Here is a 26,066-nt window from a genome sequence, read left to right on the forward strand (position 1 = left end):
ATGCTCATTCCCTCCCTATTCCAGGATCCCAGGGAAGACTTGTTACATATATACACCAGCATATACATCTATGTGCAGGCGTATGGGATATTACCTATCTACTCTGTATACCTAAACTGGCGTTACACTAAAGTAGGGTGGAGATTCTGAGATTAGTCTCTGAATTTGCCCTCATCCACCTAAGCAGGCATTAAAAAAGTCTTAGATCAGTAGTGAAAATAGCCTACAGGCACAATGCCCTCTAAGCAGTTGTCAGGTCAACAAACCAAAAACCTCCCATCAATGAGAAAACAGGGCCTCCTGGTGGCAGGTTATTTCAGAAACTCCAAAATGGAGGCTGCAAACATTTTTTCTGCAAATTCAGTCACAAGCCCTACTGTTACCAGTATCATTAAGTAGTCTCATATTAATAAATATTTGTAGCCTAAGTTGAATTCATTCAGACAAATTCTTAGGCAGACCTTCTCTTATGTCTCTCTTGCCCACCACCAGAGGCAGGGGTCTCAATATGTTGCCCAGGCTGGTTTCAAACTTCTGGGCTCAAGTGATCCTCCCGCCTCAGCCTCCCAAAGAGCTGGTATTACAAGCATGAACCAGCTGGGCTCGGTGGCTCAGCCTGTAATCCCGCCCCTTTGGGAGGCTGAGGTGAGTGGACTGCCTGAACCCGCGGGTTCGAGACCCGCCTGGGCAACTTGGCAAGACCTCATCTCTACAATAAATCAAAAATTAGCCGGGCGTGGTAGCGCGCACCTGTAGTTCCAGCTACTTGGAAGGCTGAGGCGGAAGGATCGCCAGAGCCCAGCAGGTCGATGAGGTGGCTGGGAGCGGCCACTGCCCTCCAGTCTGGGCGACAGAGACTATAACTCAAAAAAACCCCACCAAAAACCAAAACAAAACAAAAACAAGCATGAACCATTGCGCCTAGCCCTTACACTTCGTTTTTGAGTCAGTCTGACTCTGTCGCCCAGGCTGGAGTGCATCGGCATGCTCAAGGCCACCTTGGCCTTGACCCGCTGGGCTCAGGTGATCCTTCCACCTCAGTCTTCCAAGTAGCTGAACTACAGGCCTGCGCTACCACGCCCGGCTAATTTTTGATTGATTGTGGAGATGAGGTTTCACCAAGTTGCCCAGGCTGGTCTCAAGCCCATGGGCTCAGGCAATTCTCTCACCTCAGCCTTCCAAAGTATTAGGATTATAGGCGTGAGCCATCGTGACTGGCCTTATTTCATTTTTTAAATGAAATAACTTGCATGAGGCCATTGCTTTACTAGACTCTGGTGTGGCCATGTGCTTTTTGAGCTATGGCTGCCACATTTCCTAGGCTTTGGCCCCTCTCTCCTACCTTGGAGAGGCAAATCTCCTCTCTCTCTCTCTCATTTACTTTCCAAATAAACTATATTTTCTAATCTTTTTTTTTTTTTGAGTTGAAGTCTCACTCTGTTGCCCAGACTGGAGTGCAGTGGCCGCTTTCGGCCACCGCAGCCTCGACCTGCTGGGCTCTGGCGATCCTTCCGCCTCAATCTTCCAAGGCGTGCGCTACCACACCCAGCTAATTTTTTTTTTATTGTATAGATGAGGTCTCGCCAAGTTGCCCAGGCGGGTCTCAAACCCGCGGGCTCAAGCAATTCACTCACCTTAGCCTCCCCAAGCGAGGGATTACTGGCTGAGCCACCGAGCTCAGCTATATTTTCTAATCTTAAAAAAAAAAAAAAAAAGACTTGCTTGAGTAGACTTAGCCTCTGCAGAGCAACTTGGAAAATCCTTCATGGAAGGAAGTTACCTGTTGTCCCCAGAGGCAGAAGGGGCAAAACCATCAACACAGATCGATGTCAGGGTAAATAAGACAAGGAGTCTCAGTGGAAGTTAAAGTATTTATTGATGTGTTTAAACTCTGTACATTCTCCACAGATCATATTAAGGAGTTTGTAGGTGAAGTTTAATCTGTGCATAGTGGGAAGACACATGGATGTGGTCAAAGGGCAGGAAGAAGAAGGAAAAAAAACAGTCACAGAAAAAAGAGAAAAAAGTACACCACAGGTTACCAGAACCTTCAGATTAAAAAAAAAAAGGGAAACAAAAGAAAAAGCTATGAGCATAACATCAACTGTACAAGCATTACAAAGACGCATGTGAAGGAAACAAAAATCCTCAAAGCTTTCCACAGTGTTTACAGACCCAGTTTCATGTACAATCTGGAATACTCTCCTTTCACAGAAAAACAAGCCTCCCATCTTCTCTTCTGGGCCATCAGCCACCTCCTTAGCACGGTCTTCTCTGAGTAAATGCCAAAAAGGCTGGTGATAGGGGCAGGGTGGACGTGCAGGTGCAGAGGGGAGGCCAGTGCCTTGGGAGGGAGACGTCCAGGAGGAAGAGACCACCCATCTGGACACACTTAGAAGGGGACGTGATCAAAGAGCTATGGTAAGTCAACGACAGAGTGGAAGGACGTCATATACACACTACAGGCTAATCTCTGTGGAAGAACTGGATTCTGAAGAAAAGCAGCAGCGGAGCCCCTCCTCTGTCTACATCAGGCTCACTAAAGGACACAGGAATGAAATGCCTTTAACTACCTTGGTGAAGAAACTTGTATGGAAACACCAAGGTACCCAGCCATGGAAACACCGGACTTCCGGAACTGGTCCTTTAAAATTACTTTGAGAGGGTATCATCATGTGCTTCAGGGGTCAGTTTCAGCTCCCTCTTCCACCTAGTTTCTCAGTGACTTCTTGAAAGCACTCATTTCAAAAGGGAATACTGCCTTCTTTCTTCTTCTTTTTTTAAATAAAGGCCGGGACAGTGAATGAGCCTAAAGAGCTGACTTACACAACATAATTGGAACAAACAACCTGCATTTAAGTCTATCACTGAAAATCAACATTTTCCATTTATATAGAGCATGTGTCAGACAATACAATAGAAGTGGGATTTCTGATTAATTTAAAAAAGAAAACTACATCAGTCAAATATCTGCAATAGATCATTTCTTCATTTAAGGTTTATATATCATATATTGTTATATTAACATTTTTCACCCATTTAAAAGAATGGAAATTGCAATTCTACAGTAGTACTTTATAGTCTTAACGGTCCAGGAGGTCAGGATGTAAGATGAAGCCCTCTGGCGACAGCTGCCGGTCAGCAGTTGATCCAAATCGCTGGGCCTTTTCCGGCCCACCTGCACCACCCCATTCAACCGGGGAGGGGGGCCACACACTCCCTGCCACTTAAATCTGCATCTGCTCCAGGTATTTGTAGGTGGGGTTTTCATAGCCATGGTTCTGCATCTTGTTCAGGTGACGCTCTTCTGGAGTGAGCATTGGGTCTACCTGGAAAAACAAAGATCAAGAATCACTGTAGTGCCTGGGAAGAGACCTGCAAAGTGTGCTAGAAAGTCAAGCTGTTTGCTGCGCAATCTCCTGGAACCAGAAGCAGCTAGCTGCCAACTTCCATTTGACAGACCAAACAAAAGCTGGTGATGAGAACAAAAGAGAAGAAAGAAAAGAATGGAATCAAAGAGGTAATGCTTCTAAAACTAGAACCCTGAAAGCTCAGTCCACATAGAAGAAGACAGGCAAATGGATTTCCTAGCACCAGTGACAAGCAAGTCCCAGTTCTGCTCACCATTTGAGATAACCGAGGTAAGCCACTAATGCTCAGCTATGAGATCAGGAGGGGGACCAACAATCTCTGGTCTTTTCTACAGATAGGCCAAATAACTAAGACCATCATTGGAACTAATTTCCCAGAACATAATATATTCCCCTTACTGTATTTTTATTTGGAAATTGAGACTCTGAGCATTCACACCATCCACTAAGAAATGAGTGGCAAGAGGTTCAGTTACAAACTAGCAGAAGATAGAATGGCCTGCTTTGACTCTTTCTGAATTTCAGGTTGCTTTTTCCCCCCATTATAAAAGAGTAGCAGTCCTTCATTTTAAAATATCTAACACACCTGAAAAGGAAAACACTAAGAAAATAATCTGAGAAAAGAGTTTTCTCTCTTTTTTTTTTTTTTGAGTCAGACTCTTACTTTGTCACCCAGGCTGGCAGGCAGTGGAACAATCACAGGTTATCATAGCCTCAACCTTCTGGACTCAGGCAATCTGTCCACCTCAGCCTCCTGAGCAGCTGGGGTTTTAGGCTCACGCCACAATGCCCAGCTAATTTTTTGACTTTTGTAGAGATGAGTTCTTGCTATGTTGCCTAGGCTGGGCTCAAGCTATACTCTTGCCTTGGTCTCCCCCAAGGTGCTGGGATTACAAGGTATGAACCAGAGTTTTCACCTCCTGTAGCATAAAATCTTCTCATGACTTTCTAACATTCACGGTCAAAACCTATTTGAAATGCTGAAAGCTGGCAACAGTACCTTGTAATAGGGGCTGACTTCCAAATCATGACCTAATAATCCCATGAGTAATTTAACTGATGACAGTAGCATGTCCAATATTCGAGGATTTTAAGACATCTGAATTCTGTAAGGTTCCTGTCCCCACCCACAGCCCCAGGCTGGCAGCTCAGAGCAGACCCTCACCAGGCCAGCTCCTCACCTCCACAATCCCATGGCTGATGGTGCCATACTGCCTCTTCCTCAGCATCACCAGGCTGATGACGATGACTGTGGCAATGGCTACTGCAATGACCAGCAGGCCAATGAGGGCACTGCTACTCAGACTGAAGTCTTCCCGTAGTGGCCCCACAGATTCCTAAATAACAAAGCAGACGTAGAACAATGTCCTGGTGGCCATCCGGCAGCTGTAAGGCAAGCGATTCACCAAGGGCCACACTCCTCTACAGCCAGGTCCCCAAAACCCAAGGTAGCACCAAGATCCTGCTTTGCAAAGAATCATCCATATAAGGAGGTGCCCACTTTTTCCAATTCCATGAAGACCTTAATTTTAGCTTTCTTATCCAAAAGTATGGCAAACTGGGGATGAGGGACCCCTGAAAACCCAACACGCCAGGCATCTCTCCCACCTTCTACTTGAACTGAGAAGGTCCAAAGGAGAAACAGCTATGACTGACAGGAAACCTGGCATTGGGCTCTGGAGCCAAACACATACCGGCTCTTCCTCAAGGCCTCCAACTCTCTCGGCATTGAAGATCATTTCCTTAACATCCAGGGTCTCGTCAATGACCTGAAAGCCATGAGATGTCAGCAACTAGCAACTAGGTGGAAGGGAAATTTAGTATACTCCCACTGCTTCCTTCCTTCCCCATTTGCTACTTGGTAGAGGGAAGCAGACACCTAAGGGGGCCCCACTAACCAATCAGTTCCGTCACAGTCATCCAAATCCACTCACCAAACCCTTCATGAAGGGGTAAGTGTGGATGGAAAATTATTTTATTTTATTTTATTTTTTTGAGTTGGAGTCTCACTCTGTCGCCCAGACTGGAGTCCAGTGGCCACTCCCGGCCACCGCAGCCTCGACCTGCCGGGCTCCGGCGATCCTTCTGCCTCAGCCTTCCGAGTAGCCGGAATTACAGGCGCGCGCTACCACGCCCGGCTAATTTTTTGATTTTACTGTAGAGATGAGGTCTCGCCTGCCCAGGCAGGTCTCGAACCCAGGGGCTCAGGTAATCCACTCAGCCTCTCAAAGGCGCGGGATTACAGGCTGAGCCACCGAGCCCGGCTAGAAGATTATTTTATAATGACTGGTCCTAAGGAGTTTTCACCTGCATTTTCCTTCAGGTAACTGTTGTGGAGGTATATTTCGGGACCAAAGAGCCATATTTAAATATCAAACTCAGCCAAGGATAATCCAGAAATATAAGTAAAAGAAAATGCTAGAAGAATAAAAGGGTGTATAAAGCTAAGGCAGTAGAAGAACCAAACCTAACTATTCCATTTTCAAGTTATTAAATCTCTATTCACTTGAAAATGGCCTCTAACCTGTTATTCATATCATCAGTTGCAGATATATTTTTCTACTGCATAGCAAGAAATGAGCTGCTGCTGAAAATCTTCAATCCTTTTAAACATTACTGGCTAAACAAGTCAGCCAGTCCATGGGAGTAGTTGGAACCCCCAACCCTCTACCAAATAGAAAACGAACGCGCAGATCTGCACCTGGAAGCAACTGACACCGGGTTATTCACTCTAATGAATCTCAAGAATAAAACGTGCTGGGCAGAAGAGAAAATGGGCTCACCATATTTTCATCCACTTTATTCTTACTGTTAATCACTTTTTCTTCAGCACCGATCAGTCCCCCATCCTGCTCTCCCACTCCAGATCCTGTGTAGAGAGATCACAGCTGAGTCCCCAAGGATGGCCCATGTTAGTCCAATCTCACAGAAGCAGCAAACTCCCTCCTGAGGGCCAGGGAGCCCCTCAATCAAGCATCTCCCCTCCCTCCACCTGCTTCTGCGTTCACATGTTGTGAGGATGCACTGTGCTCTATAAGGATGAACGACACAGGCATTTTCAGAGGATCGATGGGTATAATGAGGGAGGAGGGAGTGCTCGTCTCCAGCTTGGGAAAATGGAATGCAAGCCTTCAGAGAGAATGTTTATTGTAAGACACACAGAAGCAAGTCCAAGGGCATTCTGGCATGGCAAACACATAATACTCTTCTAAGTGATAACACTGAGCACCTACTGTCCCAGCCTGCTCCATCAGCACTGGGGCCTCACACAGCAGTAATCTGCATGTCTGCCTTGAGCATGAAAGTGTAGCCCACAGGCAATTCTTTCTGCCTCATATACCCTCCCCAACCTGAACCCCTCCTGTTTGTCCTTGTTTCAGCACATCTTGAGAGACATTCCCAGATAACAGCACTTAAAATCAGTGTGTAATGATCGATTTCCTTCTGTATCCCATCAAGCTGAATCCCTCTCAACACTAGATCATGGCTGGTCACATTCTAAATGATTATTAAGAGCCAACAGGAAGGAAACATTTCATCGACAGGAAGAATTCTAACACCTACACAGAGGGCACCTTTCTGTAAATGAAGCAGCAAGAATAGCAACTCTTCTCTTGTCAAGGTCAGACACTGCCCAAGACAACGTCACTCGGCTGAGGTACTCCAAGTGATGGTATCCAAATACGCAGCATGACTGGACCCAGCATAGACCCAGGGAGTGGAAAAGTAGTCTTCTATTTTTAGCTCCAAAGCATGTGATTTCTAGCTATCATAACAGTGTCTTATTAATAATAATATATATAGCTCTATATAAAAGTCTATGATTTGGACCTTTTATAAATAGATCAACCTGACAGTATACTCAACATTCTAAGGTAACTACCTGCAAGTAAGATTCCAACATGAGGATAAAAACAAAGCTCTGCTGTCCCCGGGCTTGTCAAAGGCAGACAATGACACCAGGCCCAGCCACAGCAAAGCTTCCCAGCTTACAACTAGACTGGTTCTTAACACAGCAACTTGTAACAGCTATTGTAGCTACTGAACTCGCAGGCTAGTTAATGCATTACAATGTAGCCAAAAATGCTGTAAATTTTTCCTAAAGCTTCCACTTTAAAGAACCACAAGACTTGATTCTAGTTAAATCAGTACCAGCTTTTGTCTCAAAATGCCAATGAAATAGCAATACTGCACTGCAACTCCTCTGGATCTGGAAGAGTGTCACCTCAGTAAGGATGCTTGTGATCAAGCCCAATAAATTCTGAGTTCCTTCCATCTTTTCCTCTTTTCCTCAGAATTTCAAAGGTCATATCGGCAGGATCCTATTTGAAAGTTAATGTGGCACTGAATCAACTAATTTAAAGTCACACTACCAGTCCAGACTGTTCTAACACTTTTTTGATGGTAGAACCCACGTTTCTTAAAACCACTTTGGTTTTATAAAATACATAAACAAGTGACTTCAAGACACCAAAAGTTAATGGTTAAATTGTCCTCACTCAAAACAGTTTAAGTATAAAGAGAAAGTCTGTGAAACTTCAAGGAAATTCATTTTTATCTATAAATATCTCAATTGTACTGTTGAAAAGAACGTTAGCACAGTGATCTTCAACAAGAGGTATATTCAATTAGAACAAAACATAGCATTTACATACAAGTGATTTTCACAAGATTCAAATCACACTTATGTTTTGAGAACAACCAGTGGCATAAACCAGAACACCAAATTCTTAAGTAGTGAATGCCACTTGGTCCATCCATACACTACGCTTTCCAAAGCCAAGTATAGGCTCATGTAACACATTCAGAACATGAAATGCTTGAACTTATTCACAATGACTCTAGAGACTGGGCTATCTAACCACCTTGGGGATTCAGCAGCCAACATCTGCAACTTAGGTAAAATAAGTCACATGGGCTTTGAGGATAGAGAACTGGGTTCAAATCCTGGTTCCTCCACTTCTTAAACTCATGACTTAGAGCATGTCATCTCAGAGACTTTCTTCAACTGCCTCATCTATGAAATATGGAGCTAAAAGTCCTATACTACAGAGATCTTCAGTGGATTAAACAAGATCAGGTATGTAAAGCATTCCACGCAGTGCTTCATAAAACTTCAACTGTTTTGGAAAACTGGAGACTAGGGAGTACAGCAAGAGTTCGCTTGTCTCTACCTCTTTCATCCATCAGCTTCTAAAGTTCTGAGGAATGCTACAGCTCAGGGGACATGCGACATCTGGCACAGACAAAAGGCAAGGATAGCTAAAAAGAAAGGATAGAAATGGGAAGGCAGCAGAGAAAAAAGAAGAGGCAAAAGAAAAAGATTCTCCACCTGACTAAATTAAGCATACTGTCATCTATACTAGCAATTGCAACCAACCTGTTTAAGTTGGATATACTTGATTTAAAGGATTTATGAAAGCATCTATTTTGGTCACTGTGCATTCTCTGAACATCCCAGAAGGAAAGCTTAGGATGGCCACCCGGTTACCAATACCACTGAAACTAGACTTGAGTGCTGGAGAGTCGGGAGGCTTGTCAACAACATGAAGGCCAGGCTTTGACTCCTTTCTCATTAGCCATGTTGGAAGAAATGAGGTGGAAAAAATCAGTTGATGGTATGAAACAGAAAATGAAACCTCTGACACATTGGGGAAGTAAAAGGAATGAAGGTCTTACGGGAAACATCTTTGACAAAACCAACCTTTTTTCACTGGGTGGTACAACTCCGGCTGAGTGTCTAGCAGAAAGGAAAACAATAAAAAACAAAATAAAATAGCACAAAAGGAGATTAAGAAAGAAAATGGCTTCTTTCAAAATTTCTATCTTAAGAATTTCTCTGTAATGTGAACAAAAAGCATTCTTCCTCAAAAACACCATGCCTGAAACATCCCATAAACAAACCAGCAGTAAGATCCACAGAAAATCACTGGAGAGTATCCCTGATAAGAGAGAATAAAGTAGTAGGTCTGTCTTGGGCCTTTTTAGGGAAATTCTCAAATTATTTAGCCTAGCCCACAAAATTATTTTCCTAGAAAACAGCAAGACTTAAAGTTAGTATTGATTGTGGTTTACTGACGAGGAGATAAAGTCCTAGAGTTCAGCTCTGTCCAAGATATCCTGACCCCAAATAAGCATATAAGAAGCTGTCTAGGCATGGCCTTCCCACAGCCCCACAGAGGTCTGGAATTTATAAGAGCAGGTTTTAGGGACAGAGTGATGCCTCTTTATTTACCTACTACTTTTAGATCCTGTTTTATTCTCAGAGGGTCAATTGCACTGAGTCCATAACTCCAGGACAACTCGTTTAAAAGGCACTTCTGCTAAGGTCTAAAGGCTAAGCTGGGTGCATCCCCACCCTCACCCCCAATTTGGTACTTTCCTCCAGCCTCTGTCCCAGCAGTGTATCCAGTTGTATATACATGTGACTGTACTACAGTGACCACAGGACTAGATCAACTTGGGTTCAAATCCTGACTCTCCACCTTTAAAAGCTAGATGACCCTTGGCAAGTTAGCTAACCTCTTTACACCTCAGAATCCCCCAAAGGGGACACTCAAGTACCTACATGAGAGGGCTATTCTGAGGACTAAGAGTGTCCATGTACAATGTTCAGCTGAAGCTGGCATATCATAAGGACTCCATAGCTGTGGGCCATTTGTACTATTACCATCATGAGTAGCAACAGCAACACCTAGAATCTGATTACACACACTGGTCTCAGCAACTTGTTTATTTCTGGAGCAGGCTCATAGCTTTTAGAGATACTTTTAGACATTGAGAACTAGCAAGGGAAGAGAGGAAAGAATGCCTGCCTAGGAATCAGAGGACACAGCTTCTTATCCCATTTCATGTCAGAGATAGGACCCTGAGCCAGCCTCATCACCTCTTAGCCTCTCTGTTACCTACCTCCCAAGACTGTCATGAAAAGATAACGACACGACATAACATGAAGGCGCTACTTAAAATGCAAAGTGCCTCCCACGTGTAAGGCAGTAGACAAACTGAAGAACAGTGGGCTTGAAGCCATCCTTGGGAGAAATAGTCCTAACTTCATGGTGACACTGAAGTCAGATATTTGAAAGTACCTGGCATGGTGCCTGCATGTAGCAGGTGCTCATGAAACCAGTCTCCTTTCCCCTGACTCTTACAGGAACACAACTTCCCAATGCAATCTTATCTGTGAAAAATAGACCTCAATTTTCTCACTTTGTCTCCCTGCTGCTGCCTAGAAGAGGTGCTGTCACTCATACACACCTTCGTTCTCAGTTACGGCCGGGAAGGGGTGGAAGGGGTGAAACGGCGGGATCTCCTCACTCTCCTCAGAGCTCACCCGGACATCTACAGGTGTCTCCGAGATGGTGGCAGTGAACTGGTCCATATCTGCACGCTGTTCCTGAAGCAGCTCATCTGAAGAAGAAAGACATGGCAGAGAAAAAGCATAGCAGGTTTCAGGAGGACTTAGTGTCTAGGCACAGACCTTTCTAGAGCTCCACAGCCCACTGTCAGCTCCTGACTCCTGTCTGAAACACCTTCCCTGATTTTACAGTACCACAGGCCCCAGCACATGGGACCTCGGTGACATCCCGGGGCACCCCTCTCCTTTTCATCACCACAGTCTGGTTAAGTGGTCCTTTCGAACACAACGTATTTTGGGGTTTTAAAAAATTGTATATATTTAAGGTACACAGTGTAGTGTTTCAATATACATATACACAGTGAGACGTTTACTACAGTCATGCAAGTTAGCATATCCCTCACCTTCCATAATTGTCCTATTTTTGGCAAGAGCACTCCAAGTCATTATCTCAGCCAACTTTCAGTGTACAACAAGACTATTAACCACAGTCCTCATGCTGTACCTGCCACCACTAGACTCATGCATCCTTCGAAAATGCAACTTCATGCCCCTCGACCCACTTCTCCCCAGCACCAGTTTCTTTTAATTTTTTGAGTAGGAGTCTCACTTTGTTGCCCAGTCTGGAGCACAGTGGCATACTCATAGCCACCACAGTCTTGACCTTCTGGACTCAGGCAGTCCTTCTGCCTCAGTCTTCCAAGTATCTGGAACTACAGGCACATGCCACCACACAAGGCTAAATTTTCTTTTTTTTTTAATTGTAGAGATGAGTTACCTAGGCTGGTCTGGAACTCCTGGACTCAGGCAATCCTTTTGCCTCAGCCTCCCAAAGTGCTAGGATTACAGGCATGAGCCTCCATGCTCAGTAACACCAATTTCAAATACTACCCATATACCATGACTCCCAAGCCTGAATCCTGTACCTACTGCCCTACCTTCATCTTACCTAACAGCCTGCCGGAGACTTCCATACAACATCTCACTGTGATTTCTCTCTTAATGTATATAAAGAGCTCTTACTGTCGTTCCCCACTTCAGTAAGCAATGCTACCACCATCCACTGAGATGCTCATAATGAAACCCCAAGGACTACCCTTTATACACTTCCTTCCCCACCCTCCCTCTGGAACACATCCTAGAGATGATCCCTGACTATCCCCAGGGTGCTCCACCACCTATCTCCTCTTAACCATCTTAGTGCATACTACCATCATGTCTCTCCTGGATTTTTATAATTGCTTCCTGGCTGGTTTCCAATTTTAATCAGCAGCCGAGTCTTTTTTTAAATTCAGGTTCTTTTTTTAAAAGCACAATCCAGACCTATTCACTCTCTAGCTTAAACTCTCTAATGGCTTCCCATTATCCTAGAATGAAATTCAAGCTCCTTGATTTTACTTAAATTGCTTTCCAGTCTGGTCTTTGCCTGCTTCTTTGGCCTCACTCCTCCTCACCATGCTCCAGCCACCCCGACCTATTCAAACGCGCTGCCTGACTTAGACTTGAGGCCACTGTAGTCGCCACTTCCTCTGCTGACGACGTGCTCTCTGCCCCTGTGATCTTGCCGTTCGGATTTCAGGTTGCCGTCTCCAGAGGCAGCCGCCTGGACCTTGGCCACTCTCCACCACTTCATCCTAATTTTCACTCTCTGCACAGCACTTATCACCATCTGACACTTGTGTTCATATTTTACCATCTGTTTCTCTCCTCCTATCACATTAATTCCAGCAGTTATTGTCCATTGTGCACCATTTTACTCTGACACACAGCAGGTACAATAAAACTTGAAGGAGATAAAGACTGGGAGAAAAAGAGGAGGTGAGAATTTGTGTAAAATAGGGTGTCTTGAAAAAGTTCAGCAATTAAGGAGGAAAATGGTAACAGGAAACTTCCCAGTCCCTGGGAATTTCATACCCTAGACTTTATTCTGCTAGCAGAGTGAAGGTCAATAAAACTCAAGGTTCTGTGGCTCACAGCCAGCACATCTGCCCTTGGTTACTCCTTGACCTTGCCATGTAAGCTTCACTGGATTCCAGACTTCTGAAACAATGATGTACAAACGCCCAGCTTCAAGGACTTGCTTACTCCTACTTCCCTAATGCTGTTACTCCTGAGCTGCAGCAAGAAGTCCCACCCAACCTTGACAGTCAGTACACACCAATTTCCTCTTGAATTTCTTGGGCTACATAAGGTACTTTGTAGAGCAGAGAGAGGCTTTGGTTCCTTCTTTCTTCAATCACATGGAGATGTGTCATTACCTGGAAATACAATTATGGCAGATAAGTCTTGTCACTGAAAACAGCTCGGCCAGAAGGGAACTTGCAGATGGGAAACCCACATACATTTCCAGAAAGACCATTTCAAAAAGTGTATTCTCTACAAAGTCCTGTAAATCATCTGGTCAGAGGATATGTATTAATCCCTATGTCACATTACTGACCACAAAAGTAAATAGATGTGTATAATTCCCACAGGGTGATGTGAGAATTTGTCCAAAAAAAGTGCTCCAAGTTAAAAGAAAATATACTAAAAGATAAAATAAAATATACAAAAAAATGTTCACTAGCCAGTTATTGAATGAACTTCCATATGAGGCACTTACTACTAACTGTACTGAGTCAAACAGAACCCTCATTTATACAATGCTGAATGCTCAATAAGGTCTTGCTGAATGAAAAAAGGGTCAATTTTTATTGCCTGTCAGATTAGATGGCATTAAAAGAGACTGAAATTACTAGCTAAAAAGTAGTCGTGGGGAAGAGGGAACCATTCGTGGAATTTGCTTAGTGAAGCAACTGCTTAAAATGACTATTATGGTGACTAACAGAACAACTTTATTCCTATTTAATTAAATTACTATTCTTTGGAAAATTCTTGCTGAGCTACAAGTAAATTTGACTTTCAGGGGGTGATAAAGGAAAATGTACCCACCATAGGTCACTACCTTTTCTGAATGCAGAAGTTCCAAGGTTGTTCACACAAACATACACATACAAAAAGCCATTAAAAGTGGTCACTTGTTTTTAAAACTCTTCAGAATAGAAATGAAGGTGATGTGGGCTAACCTCTACCCCAGTGACACAGTAAGGCATGTTGTTGTAGCTCCCACAAGTTGTTCTAAATGAAGTAATTTCTGCTTGATTAGCCTTGCAGTTACTGAGATATTCCTGAAGAGGGTGCTCTAAATCAACAGATTAATTAAGTGGACTCGAAGCCATTAACATGAGAGGTCAAATGGAAAAAAAAAAACAAAAAAACCTTAAATGGAAAGATGCTTTTATTGTGGATTGATGTCTCTCTGACCTTTAAAAGCAAGAATGAAAGCAATTTAATTTTATATTTGCCATTCTGTCAATCAAGTAAATTGAGAGGAAGCACAAGAGTGAGTGCCTTGGAGGAAAAGTGCAAATGGAGCTGCAGTGCCGCCCACAGTCTCAACAAGTGTTGACACTGCTATATGCTTCCTCAAATGAACTAGGGAGCTATTGGTTCATTACAAGAGCCACAGAGTAGAAGGCTGGAAATGAGTGTCTCTACAGTGAACCCTTGGGCTATATATACTATGGATAGAGTAAGTGCAACATCTCACTTCTATCCAGTCAGATGTGGCAGAAGATGTAAAAGTTGAGTATCTTCAGATTTTTCTAGTGTTTAGATAGTAGAACAGGGAACAGACAGAAGATTAAGAAATTCAGTGACATATCTTGCTAGAATTATAGCTGAGAACAGACAGTAAGTAGCACACAGGAGACCTGGGTCCTCACAATCCTCCTAAATGCTCTAAGATGAAAGGGTTCTACTTCCCATATTACTTGGTGTGGCAGTTTGATCTCATTTGCAGGAATTCTCTAGTTATTAATTTAGTATACTGACCAAAATATCTTGGTTTCCCTTCTATTCTCAGCACATAAAACAGGTTTTTTTTTCTGTAAAATACAACACAATAATCTAGTTTTTCAACCAAAGGTTTAGAAAATAATTAAGTCTTTAAAAGAAAAAAATCAAGTAGACCTGAAAAGTCTGAGCCTTGTCAAGATGCATCTTTCCACTCCGGCTTTCCAAGGCTACTCCAGGACCCCTTGACCTTTCTCCTTCTTTTCTTCCACTTCATCCAGGGTGAAGCAAAGTCCTGAGCTTCAGGCCCACAGCGATCACCCGACCCAGCCTCTTTCCACGTTCTTCCCACTCATTAGAAGCCTGAGTTCTTATATTCTCAAAACATGCAGCTTCTCAAGTGAACTTCGTATATTTAAGAACATCATTCTTCATCTTTATCATTACTAATTCTACACTAGCTTGTGAGCTGCTCAAGGCTACTCAAGGGATTCAGCTTTGCTGTACAGAGTTTGGCATGTGGACAGGGACACACAAACTTCAGCCCAACAAATGGAGCAAAACTCAGCTCCAAAACTCCTAAGACCTCTAGGCAAAGTACCTCATAATCCTAATAGATAAGTTGCTGGGAGGGGGAGTTTTTGGGCTCATGGGCAAGTACTCGTGCTGTAAGTGCATCCCATGAACATGGGTACTCACAGTCAGCACACCACTGTATTTATAAGAGAATATAAAATAAGTGGTTTCATTATAAGACCCTCTAGAAAAACTAACAGGCTGAGCTACAAGACTTTCTGGTTTAAAATGAAGCCAGCACTCTTGTAGACAAGTTCATGTTGATGAACATAAGAAAGGAAAACTCAAGTTAATATATAGACAAATAGTAGGAAGGGGAACTGGGAGAAAACCTCTATAGATGATTGTAAAGTTAAGTTGGACCCAGCATGGGGCAAAACCCAATATAAAAGGGGTCTGTCTAAATAGAAACAATAAAGCACAAACCAAGAAAAGAGACCCATTTAAAATATATTTGCCTAGAAAAGAATTTTAAGTATTAATTCTGGCAATTCTCTAAATTAGAAATAAAAAATCAGACATAAAAACCAATTTAGAAATTATTTAAGTACAATGTACTTAATATAAAATAGAAAAGATATCTCAAAAATATCACTTTTGCAAAAGCCAATTCAGGTACCGAATGTCTTTGGAAATAAAAAATCATCTTCTAAGGACTAAGCACAACTAAGCAATGCAACTATTCGTCAAGTCATTACGTCCACCGGAAATACTCTCATAGCAGCAATTTCAGCTATGTGCAATATACCTGGGACTTCATCTGGGCCGCCTTTTCTGGGTCAACAGCTAACACGTGCTGGTAATGACGGATAGTGTGCAGGCGATCTTTGTTCTCAGCGCGGACATAACGCCGCAAGGCCTGGAGGATCCGATGAGGCTGCAGAAGAGAAGGAGAACTGTTGTTTCAATATCCAGAGACCAGAAAATTGAAAATAGGCAGGAAAGCAAAAGCTTAAAAAGTCCACTTATGAATGTAAAGCTCAGCTAGGCACAAAAATGAAAGCTGTAATTTTAAAAGCTTTTTGAGTTTACCAAGTAACCAAAAAACTATCTAGGAAAAAGAGCAAAAACTAAGTTTCAAAGTTATATTGGCTCTTTATCAAACAGTATTTTCCAGAATCCTCTGATCTGTCCTCTTTCCTGGCTTAGCCTCTGATAACTGAACTGCAATCTAGGTAGTCTTCTGTGCCACCCAGAAGAGAAAAGACTTTAACTGGCTTACTTAAGAAGGCTACAGATATCCTTTCCAATACTTTCAAATGCCCCATAGCAAAGCAGGTTATGTAAAGGGATGAAATATCTTGAGACCACTCATATAAGAGTTTCAAAATAAATTATTTTACCCTTTTCTTCATAATCTTACTTACAATAGAACTGGTTCAAAAGTCTTCATTCACAGAAAGTATGGTTTCACTTTCTAAAAGGAAGCCTATCACAGAAAATTCAATAATGGATAGTTATCAACCAATTTCCTGAGGCTACACTATTCTAGTGTGAAATATTTCCATATCACAGGTGGCATACACAGGCATCAAGTGATGTAATGCTAAGCTTGTATATGCAGATACTAGAATATAATATCTTTTCCTCTGTAAGCTTTTCTTACCTTCGGCTTTGCCAGAAATTGTCATTAAGATGTCACTTTTACTGATCTGTGTGTCTTACATTGGTTCCATACATACACCACTTCAGGGCAGGCAACCCAGATGACAGGATTCATCAATGATTCAGCTCTGACTACGACTCACCCGCGGAGGATCAGACTGCAGGGCAGCCAGGTAATTCTCCAGCGCCATCCGACGGCGATCATTCAGCATAGCTTCTACTCGAGCTAGGTGGGTTTCTACCAGCTGCTGCTTCTCGCTGGCTGCTTCCTTCTCTAAAGCTTTAACCATAGCTTGGAAGTGCTAAACCAAGACATTAGGAACAACATATAATTTGTGGCACCTGAAGAAAGTCTAAGTAGACCCCAATGCTTCTTTCGAGTGCCATATACAAGACAGTAACAGGTTCAGAGAGTGGAAAAAGGGTAAGATCAAAGTATACTTTATTCAATTTCTATCAGGATAATTACTCCCGTCTATAAAGAGAGTAAGTTAAATTTCAGTGACAGAGACTCTTCAGTATTTCCATAACTGAAATTGCTAGTGCTGCAATCCCAAGGCCTGTTTTCTTAATGCACACTACCAGAAAAGGAATACTAATACTGTCCCATTCACATTGTAGCAAGGTACCAACTTCCAAATCCTGAAACCACTGGCAAACAGGAGATGCATTTTAAAACATATTCCAGCCGGGCTCGGTGGCTCAGCCTGTAATCCCGTGCCTTTGGGAGGCTGAAGTGAGTGGATTGCCTTAGCCCACGGGTTCGAGACCTGCCTGGGCAGCGAGACCTCATCTCTACAAGAAATCAAAAAATTAGCCGGGAGTGGTAGCACACGCCTGTAATTCCGGCTACTCGGAAGGCTGAGGCGGAAGGATCGCCAGAGCCCAGTGGGTCAAGGCTGCGGTGGCCGGAAGTGGCCACTGCACTCCAGTCTGGGCGACAGAGTGAAACGCCAACTCAAAAAACAAACAAACAAACAAAAAAACATAATCCATAATGTGGTTAGTTATGCTGAAGTATTCCTATTCCTGTTATAATCGCAAAAGGCAAGTTATCTGTGAGGGATCTGACCAGGTTTATACGTAATGCTTAAGGCTGACTAAATTTCCCTAGACAAGATGCATTGGCTTACATAGGAATTAAAGCTCTTAGATTTTCTAATCAATTACTAAAAAAGCAAAGTTCTTCCAGTAAAGTGTTAATATGAGAGGAGAAGGATTCCAGCTAAACATAAAATGTAACCACTTCTATAAAACCAAATTAGTCCTGTAAATTGCTATCCTTATTCCTAGAAACACTCTCTTCTATTGAAAAGGAATGCAGTTTACTGCTGTGATTTTAAGGTTATATTCTTTCAAAGTTAGAGGTGAACTCTATCAGAGATCTTTACTTTTCTGTCATCTTTTGACTTTTAATTAGTCAAACAAAAACAAGAATTCAGTTCTGCTAAAAAAACAAGTCACAGCCTAAGAATGAAGATGACAGAGGAATTTTTTTTGCTGGGATTATAGGTGTGAGCCACCGCATCCAGCCCCACAGAGGACCTTTTACCAAGAAAGCAGAATTAAAAAACAGTAGCTGAGCTAAGGTTACCTCCTGGCATGAATTAGGTATGTTCTGATGGGGGTTTGGTTTCATTCTACCATAGGTGAGCAATGCTAAAGATGAAAAAGAAAAAAGGCCTCAGCCAGGCTTGGTGGCACAGCCTGTAATCCCACGCCTTGGGAGGCTGAGGTGAGTGGACTGCCTGGGCAACTTGGTGAGACTTCATCTCTACAATAAATCAAAAAATTAGCCGGGCGTGATAGCGCGTGCCTATAATTCCGGCTACTTGGAAGGCTGAGGCGGAAGGATCGCTGGAGCCCAGCAGGTCGAGGCTGCGGTGGCCGGGAGCGGCCACTGCCCTCCAGTCTGGGCGACAGAGTGAGACTCCAACTCAAAAAAAAAAAAAAGGCCTCACCTAAATTCTAATTCCCTGGGAGCGTGGCTCTGGTCGTACTTTCAAATGATCAAGCTGAAAGCTTTGTCTCTGGAGAAGACGTCTTACCTGAATAAGAGTCTGCCTCTCTGCTTTGGGGAGGTTCTTAGCCTGAAGCTCTGCCTCTTCCCATTCCTTCTTTACCTAGAACAAGGGTCAAAAATACTATCACCAGAGAATAATCTTCTGAAACAACACCCCCATTTTCCAAAAATACTGCCAGGCACTAAATCTAATGTGAGAAACTATGCAAAAGAAAACCGATCATATGATCCCTTATGAGCCCAGGGTTGTTACTACCTCAGACAGTTTTAGGCCTCATCTATTCCCAAATACAGACTCAAGGCCTCTTTGTTACATAACCTTGAGCAAGTTATTTAAAAGTCTCTGTGCCTTACAGACTCCTCACCAAAAAAATTGAGGTTAATACCTACTTTTCAGAATTGATGTGGATCAAGCAAAATAATGAGCATTTCCCAAAGTGTAAGCCCAGCATGGGTGATGTGTGTGATTTTGGGTGGAGCTTAGTTCTACTTAGTTCTAGCAAGGTATTCCCTTTTCAATTTTCTGTCACTCCTAAGTAAATTTAGAAGAAAAGTTGTACTTTTTGGTGCTCCTGCTGCTCTACCTCTTAAAATCCTTTCAAGGAAAAGAAACATCCTTAAGACTCAGAATCTTAAGTAGGCAACAGTATCTAGCTGGAATGTATTAATACATGTTTACTTTCACCTAATATATTTGTACAGTTACCTTGTTCTCAAGGCAAATGGTACTAATTTTCTATTTATGACAGTAATAAAAAATTTCCTTCTTTAAAATAAAATAGTAAGTAGATAATAATTATAGGATGTGCTTACCATGCTAAGCCTCAGAGGGTAATTATATCATCCTGTTGGTAGGGGGTGAGGAAGAAGGACTAGTCCACCAAGAAGGCAGCTCCACCAATATTCTCCTATCGCATCTGTCCTTTACACATTAGCATGACATTCTAGAGGGATGGGTCACTTTTCTTCAACTATGAAAACCAAGTTACCCCAAACCAAACACCATGAAGATGAGGGAAGTGCTGAGGTTTACCCTGTCCATTCGATTGCGGTGCCGAATTTCCAGCTGCTCCTTAGCCTTCTGGAAGCGAGCATGCTCATTATCATCTGCAGAGGTCTCGAAATACACATCAACATCATTGGTTGGCAGAGGAGTTGGGGGAACTGAAACAAAATTACAGAGGACATTCTTTTTGGGATCAGGTGTACTATAAAACTATACTGTGCTCTAGGACGAAAACCCAGCTCAGGACCTGCAGGATGGACTCAATTTGCCGTGTAGCAGGCTAAAAGTGCAGGGTGCTGCTGTCTGCCAAGACTTTACTCTATTAGATTACAGTGGGCAATCTTCCTTGCATAATATTCATCAACCATGTCAGCCCATGCTAATATAGCAATTTATTGGTAGCTCAAACTCCTGGTATCTTCAGCACCAATGAGGCATCTACTATGAACTTCAGGGCAGAAAAAGAAATGGTTTCTTCTACATTGTTCCTCCAGAGCTTGAAACCTGAAAACCTAAAAAATAGCCACCTTGCTATTCAGCCCTGATAGCACCCAAACAGAGATGAAGGCTGAAAACTTCCACAGAATTCCCCATTTTTAAAGGAACTTATTACTCAGGTACCTTCCTCTCTTCTGGTTATTTTTTTTTTCCTTTTTTTTTTTTTTTGAGTTGGAGTCTCACTCTGTCGCCCAGACTGGAGTGCAGTGGCCGCTCCCAACCACTGCAGCCTTGACCTGCTGGGCTCCGGTGATCCTTCCACCTCAGCCTTCCGAGTAGCTGGAACTACAGGCATGTGCTACCATGCCCAGCTGATTTTTTGATTTATTGTAGAGATGAGGTTTCGCCAAGTTGCCCAGGCGAGTCTCGAACCCGCAGGCTCAGGCAATTCACTCACCTTGGCCTCCCAAAGTGCGGGATTACAGGCTGAGCCACCGAGCCTGGCCATCTTCTGGTTATCTTTAGGTCATAACTTACATCAGGAAACAGGATCAACTGAACGTTCTTTGCATATAGGCAGGGTAGAGAAAGTCCAAAACACTCTAGCTATAATTTTGAGTTTCTGTATCACTGAAGGACTCTTAGCCCCATCACCAATAACAGGAATAATGGATGAAACTAAGGTGCTTATTTGGCAATGACATCTTCCACTGATGGGAAGACAACTTAGACTTTTTGATCCATGACACTGACCAACTGGCCTTCCCAGTGGCCCCTAGAGCACAGGTCCCTTGGAACCGATACCCACTGCTAGTCAGGCACAAGCTCTTACTTGCTCAAGCAAGTGAGTCTGCACAATGGAGTGTAGGTTGGTAAGGGAAGGACTGAGATAGCAAATTTACTAATCAACCTCTCCAGACTTAACTAAGGAAGTGCTTATTAGATTCATTCACACAAGATTTTCCAAGCTGGGGAACAATGGTGCAAAATTGCTTAATATATCATGACATGATTTTAGAGCTAAGTGGAGAATAAATGCCAAGGTCCAACTAACTTTTAACCCAGAAGCACATTCACCTAATTGCCAGAATTATATCATTGTAATACATTAACACAACTGCATAACTGATGAATATAGCTACAAATTAACCAGTCATTTCAACTTTTTCTGTCAGAAGTATATTTTCTTTATCCTGCCCTTTATTTAATAAACCTAAAAACTGTAACTAAAATCTTGTAAAGAATACCTGAGTCCTGGATCTCAATATCCAGCTTTCATAGGAAGTAAATTAGAATATACAGCTTAGCAAACAGCATTCCCCAAAATACTCAGAAGTTCAGTGAAGGAGAATTCCAAGCACTGAAGTCCATCATGCCTACCCGCATGTCATCTCAGTGACATACACCTGCAGTATAAAGGCTAACACATTGGAGACGGAGCTTCTGGTTCATAGAACTGAGCTGGATAAAGATAATACAGAACACAGCTGACTCCACCCTCCCTGGGACCAGAAGGGAAAGAGACAGCAGGCTGAAAGGTTTAGTTCTGAAGACACAAAGGGTTCAGATCAGATCACAGTCTCTCTCCCTGTGGAACGTACAAAGCCAGCACACCCAATGGCCTCAGCCCTTTCAAAGAGGGACAGAAACGTTACCACTAAAGTTTGAAATCTGATGCTTCTAGACCTGTAGGCCCACCAGCCAGAGCCCCACAAGAACACGAATACACTGCTTCTCCTAGGCAAACCTCACCTGAGCCACAGCCAATGGAGGATGCACAGATCTGCCACTCCACTGTGTATTCCAGCACTGCCCAGCTTTTCCTTCAATAGAAATTGCCACCTGAGATTCCTCAGGCTTTAACCCAAAATAGTGTTTTGTTGCCCCTTAAGTAGGAATAGTTTTACAAAGTAGCAAATATCACAATAACATCTATCTTTAAATCTTTCCTGAATAATTAAGGTTTATTTATCAAAGTTCCCTAAAACTTTTCAAGTATCAAATAAAAAAGTCTTCCCAGAGTTGGAGCAGATGCACCAAAAGCATACCATGTTACATTAAGATTTTAAAGATCCTTTGGGAGAAGAAAGAAAGAGGAAACATGAAGGTATCTGAATGAAAAACTAGCAGAAGCTCTAGCCAAAAACCTTTGGAGCAAATTACCAGGAATAGGCAGCAACTTATTATTCCACTCCAGAGTAGGAGCAAAATGCCTGGCCTGAGGATTTTTCTAACTCATAGGTTAGTTCTGCAAGTTACGATAGTGTCTTAAAAAGGAAAAAGAGTGACCATGAAGAAAAGGGAAACTCTTTTCCTACCTCTGTCTAGCATAAACCCAACTCAACTGAAACAATGAACTTCCCTGGAGACCAAAGAACACACAAACTGAAATTCTCTCACTTCCTAAAACTCTATGTGATCCAGTGTTGCCAAAATATATTGGAGAAACAGAATGAGTCACTACCACTTGGCTGCAGAGCTCTCTCCCTAGAGTGCATAATGCAAGAGATTTCAATATTCTAAAAGTACTCCTATTGCCATTTCTTTGGAGGGCTGGCATCCTGTCAGCTGGCATGCAGTATAGGGGCCAGGGACAGGACAGTTCAAAGACAAGAAGGAGAGGCAAAGTCTGGAATTCACAGCTATTCTGCTCTCCCTTTGATGCCTTTCAGCTACAGACAGCTGAGGGCACACTGCCTCCCCAACCAACACTAAAGCACCCAGGAGCTTGCAGGCCGGATAAGAAAAAACAAGCCCCTGGCTGTACCAAGGCAGGCACACACCACTACCACCAACCACCACCAGACACATAGTGAGCATGGGACATGGGGGACTGAGCTTACAACTCCAATAGGAAAGCAAAGCCTAGGTCTAGAAAGCACAAAGATGAGGGGAGAAAAACGACTGACAGCAAACACCTGAGTCGGCAGGGAACACTACACAGACGCAGTCACGAGGACAGCGGGAGACAGAACGCCGGACAGGACAGTGCTGCTGCACAGGGCCAGTGCAAACGGGACTTACTCATCGCTTTACACACAGCCATACAATAATCCTCAGACTCAAAATTGTTCCTGTTGCCGCCGCAGCCGCCATATATAAAGCGCACGCACTTTCCCTTGGAGAGGTCGAAGTACCAACGAGGCATCACGGCCCGGCAGGGCCCCGTCATCGCCTCCTGGGAGCAGACAGCTGTGTGGAAATGGTCAGAGTGTCAGCAGGACAGAGGCAGTCAGGACAGAGGCAGTCGTGTCAAATGCTTCAAAATGCTATAGGCCAGCAATGGGGGTGGGTAGGTGAGGGGGGAAGCCAAGATGGGACAGAGCCTGAAGGCCCTGGGTGACCCATATCTCCAGCTCAAGCCAGCCATTCTGAGGACGCAGTTACTTCCCATGTAGTAAAGGCACTTAGGAACTGGAATAAATATGTTTTTTGGTAGTGTATGGAGTCTAGATCTATGTTTAGGGTGACATAGATAAATTCCTTGTCTCATAGCTCTGTGAGCCTCACATTTCTCTAATCTGTTAACTGGAGATATTTGCCTAGTTTGTCTTTTTGAGGTTTCAAGGACCAACAGAGACAATGCAGGTGGAAAGACTGCTTTATAGTGATACCCTTAGTAAAGACTACAGCATCTAGAAAGGACAAGTGTTTTCCATTTTTACATTCTCTAAGGTGAATCATAAGTGTCTAAACTGGTTAAGTAATTTCCCCCCAGTTGGGTCTTAAATAATTCTTCAGTTCTTTATTGGTTTCAAATATACAATCAGCAAGAAGCTGAATCTAAACGGCTCAGGAACTATTACAACTTTTTCTTGTTTTAACTGACAAGATGAAAAAAACTACAGGCCACAATTGTTACCAGTAGATCAATAAATTTCACCCTTGCAGCTACAAACAGCTGGACAAATAGGGCAGCCTACATATTGGAACACACTCAGGAAAAGAAAACCCAAGAAAGCTATTTCCATTCTAGGAGACCAGGTTGAGTGGTGTTGAAGAGGGGAGCTCACTTTGGGAAGAGAACATTTTAGGCTAAATGTGAACAAATCCTGCTGAAGGGTATACTACATTGTCTCTTTTATTCCCTAGTCCCTGTCCTCTAATTAAATCCTTATAACACAAACTTTCTTCTGTAATTCAGTCCTGCACCTCTCCCTGGATGTACATGCCTGCCCACTGCTAAGGCAGCACCACCACCACACTGGAGAGCTGAACTCGCTTTCAGTGTGGCAATACCACCTTTCCTTCTGTGATTTACTTACCTGCATTAAGTGCAATACAAAAGTCTAAGTGAATCATTACCATGTGAATTTTAAAGTTGTGGCTTTACATTGGTTACCTTTGACATCATGAGTAATTTCCTTGTCTGAAATAGTGCCATCGCTGCTGGGTTCAGTTGGGTTTTCTTCATTGTAGTCATCTCCTTTAAAAGTGTCGTAATAGTAATCACGGTCTTCTACCACTTCCTCCCCTTCTTCCTCATCTTCGTCATCCTCATCCACAGCTGCTTCTGTGAAGTCTTCCAGATCTGCTTCGGTAGGAAATTCACTAAAGGCCACAGTGAAAAAAGCAAGGTTAATACCTCCTATGCGCAAAGCACAACAATGGTTCCCTTCCCTATTCTGAAACACAAAAACAGAGACAGGAAATAAGCTTGGCTCGCATGTAACTGTGCCACTAAAGCCCTCAGCCTAGCTACATCAGCAAAAGGGAAGAGTTAGTGAACACAGGCTACATTAACCTGCAGAAAATAATGCCTCCCAGAATGATATAAAGCCAAAAGTCACAGGTCCTCCTGTGATCAGCTATGACTAAAATGAAATGCAAGCTGAATCAATTCCAGCATGATAAAGGAATGGCCATCTCATCCAGAAGGGAGGCAGCAGCAGCCAATAGCCACTTTCACAGAAAGGGAAACAAAAAGGCAAATGATTTCACAGCTCAGGACAAGAGTTACCTTTTATAAATATCATAATCTTCTTCTTCGTCCTCCTCTTCTTCTTCTTCTTCCTCCTCCTCCTCCTCTTTTGACACAGATTCAATAATCTTTGTTTGAGGGCAGCACACATATTCAGTGCCATGGAACTGGTCTACTCCACAGGGTAGCAGCATGCCGTAGCTATATAAAGTCATTCCCTGAGTCAGACATGCCTAAAGGAAACCCACAGATCACATCAGAACATACTCCAGAGTAAATGTAGTCAAATATTCCCTGACCCCTAGCCTCATACAAAGAAATCCTTATCAAAGCACTAGGCAGTTTTCTCTTATGGTCACAAATATTCTATCAAAAAATTGTGATTCTGTTATTTTTGTTGTTGTTGTTTTGTTTTGTTTTTTTAGTTAGAGTCTCACTGAGTCGCCCAGACTGGAGTGCAGTGGCTGCTCCCAGCCACCGCAGCCTTGACCTGCTGGGCACCGGCGATCCTTCCGCCTTAGTCTTCCAAGTAGCTAGAACTACAGGTGCGTGCTACTATGCCCAGCTAATTTTTTGATTTTTATTGTAGAGATGAGGTCTCGCCAAGTTGCCCAGGTGGGTCTCAAACCCGTGGGCTCAGGCAATTCACTCACCTCAGTCTCCCAAGGCGCGGGATTACAGGCTGAGCCACCGAGCCCGGCCGATTCTGTTATTTTAAGACTACAAATTTCACTTAACAATAGAGAAATATCAACTGGTCCAAAATCACTGAAAGCTCAAACTTCGAAAAAAATCAGGAAAAAAGAGTTTCTTCTAGTAATTATCAACACCAATTAATGGTGGTCAACACTAATTTATAGTCATCACTGGTGAAGTTCCTGCTTTAGAATTTGACCAAAGGAAGACTGAAAAACCAACTTAATTACAGATAATAA

The 26,066-nt window shown here is 43.0% G+C and overlaps 1 protein-coding gene across 1 annotated transcript in view; it reads right to left on the minus strand.

Annotated features, from left to right (window-relative positions):
• Nucleotides 1–1,857: 1,857 nt before the first annotated feature.
• Nucleotides 1,858–26,066, minus strand: part of APLP2 (amyloid beta precursor like protein 2) — a 71,175-nt gene continuing 46,966 nt past the window's right edge. Inside the window, exons 5-18 of the mRNA XM_008057889.2 lie at nucleotides 25,171–25,364; nucleotides 24,553–24,761; nucleotides 23,235–23,402; nucleotides 19,800–19,930; nucleotides 18,792–18,866; nucleotides 16,887–17,045; nucleotides 15,887–16,015; nucleotides 12,887–12,986; nucleotides 10,629–10,781; nucleotides 9,076–9,111; nucleotides 6,155–6,240; nucleotides 5,066–5,140; nucleotides 4,553–4,708; nucleotides 1,858–3,329 (exon numbers count right to left, since the gene is read on the minus strand). Coding sequence (XP_008056080.1) covers nucleotides 3,228–3,329; nucleotides 4,553–4,708; nucleotides 5,066–5,140; nucleotides 6,155–6,240; nucleotides 9,076–9,111; nucleotides 10,629–10,781; nucleotides 12,887–12,986; nucleotides 15,887–16,015; nucleotides 16,887–17,045; nucleotides 18,792–18,866; nucleotides 19,800–19,930; nucleotides 23,235–23,402; nucleotides 24,553–24,761; nucleotides 25,171–25,364 — 1,773 coding nt within the window. The 3' untranslated portion in view covers nucleotides 1,858–3,227. The remainder of the gene's footprint in view (nucleotides 3,330–4,552; nucleotides 4,709–5,065; nucleotides 5,141–6,154; nucleotides 6,241–9,075; nucleotides 9,112–10,628; nucleotides 10,782–12,886; nucleotides 12,987–15,886; nucleotides 16,016–16,886; nucleotides 17,046–18,791; nucleotides 18,867–19,799; nucleotides 19,931–23,234; nucleotides 23,403–24,552; nucleotides 24,762–25,170; nucleotides 25,365–26,066) is intronic.

Source organism: Carlito syrichta, unplaced genomic scaffold (assembly GCF_000164805.1).
Source record: "Carlito syrichta isolate Samal-C Ts95f unplaced genomic scaffold, Tarsius_syrichta-2.0.1 Scaffold303153, whole genome shotgun sequence".
NCBI lineage: Eukaryota > Metazoa > Chordata > Mammalia > Primates > Tarsiidae > Carlito > Carlito syrichta.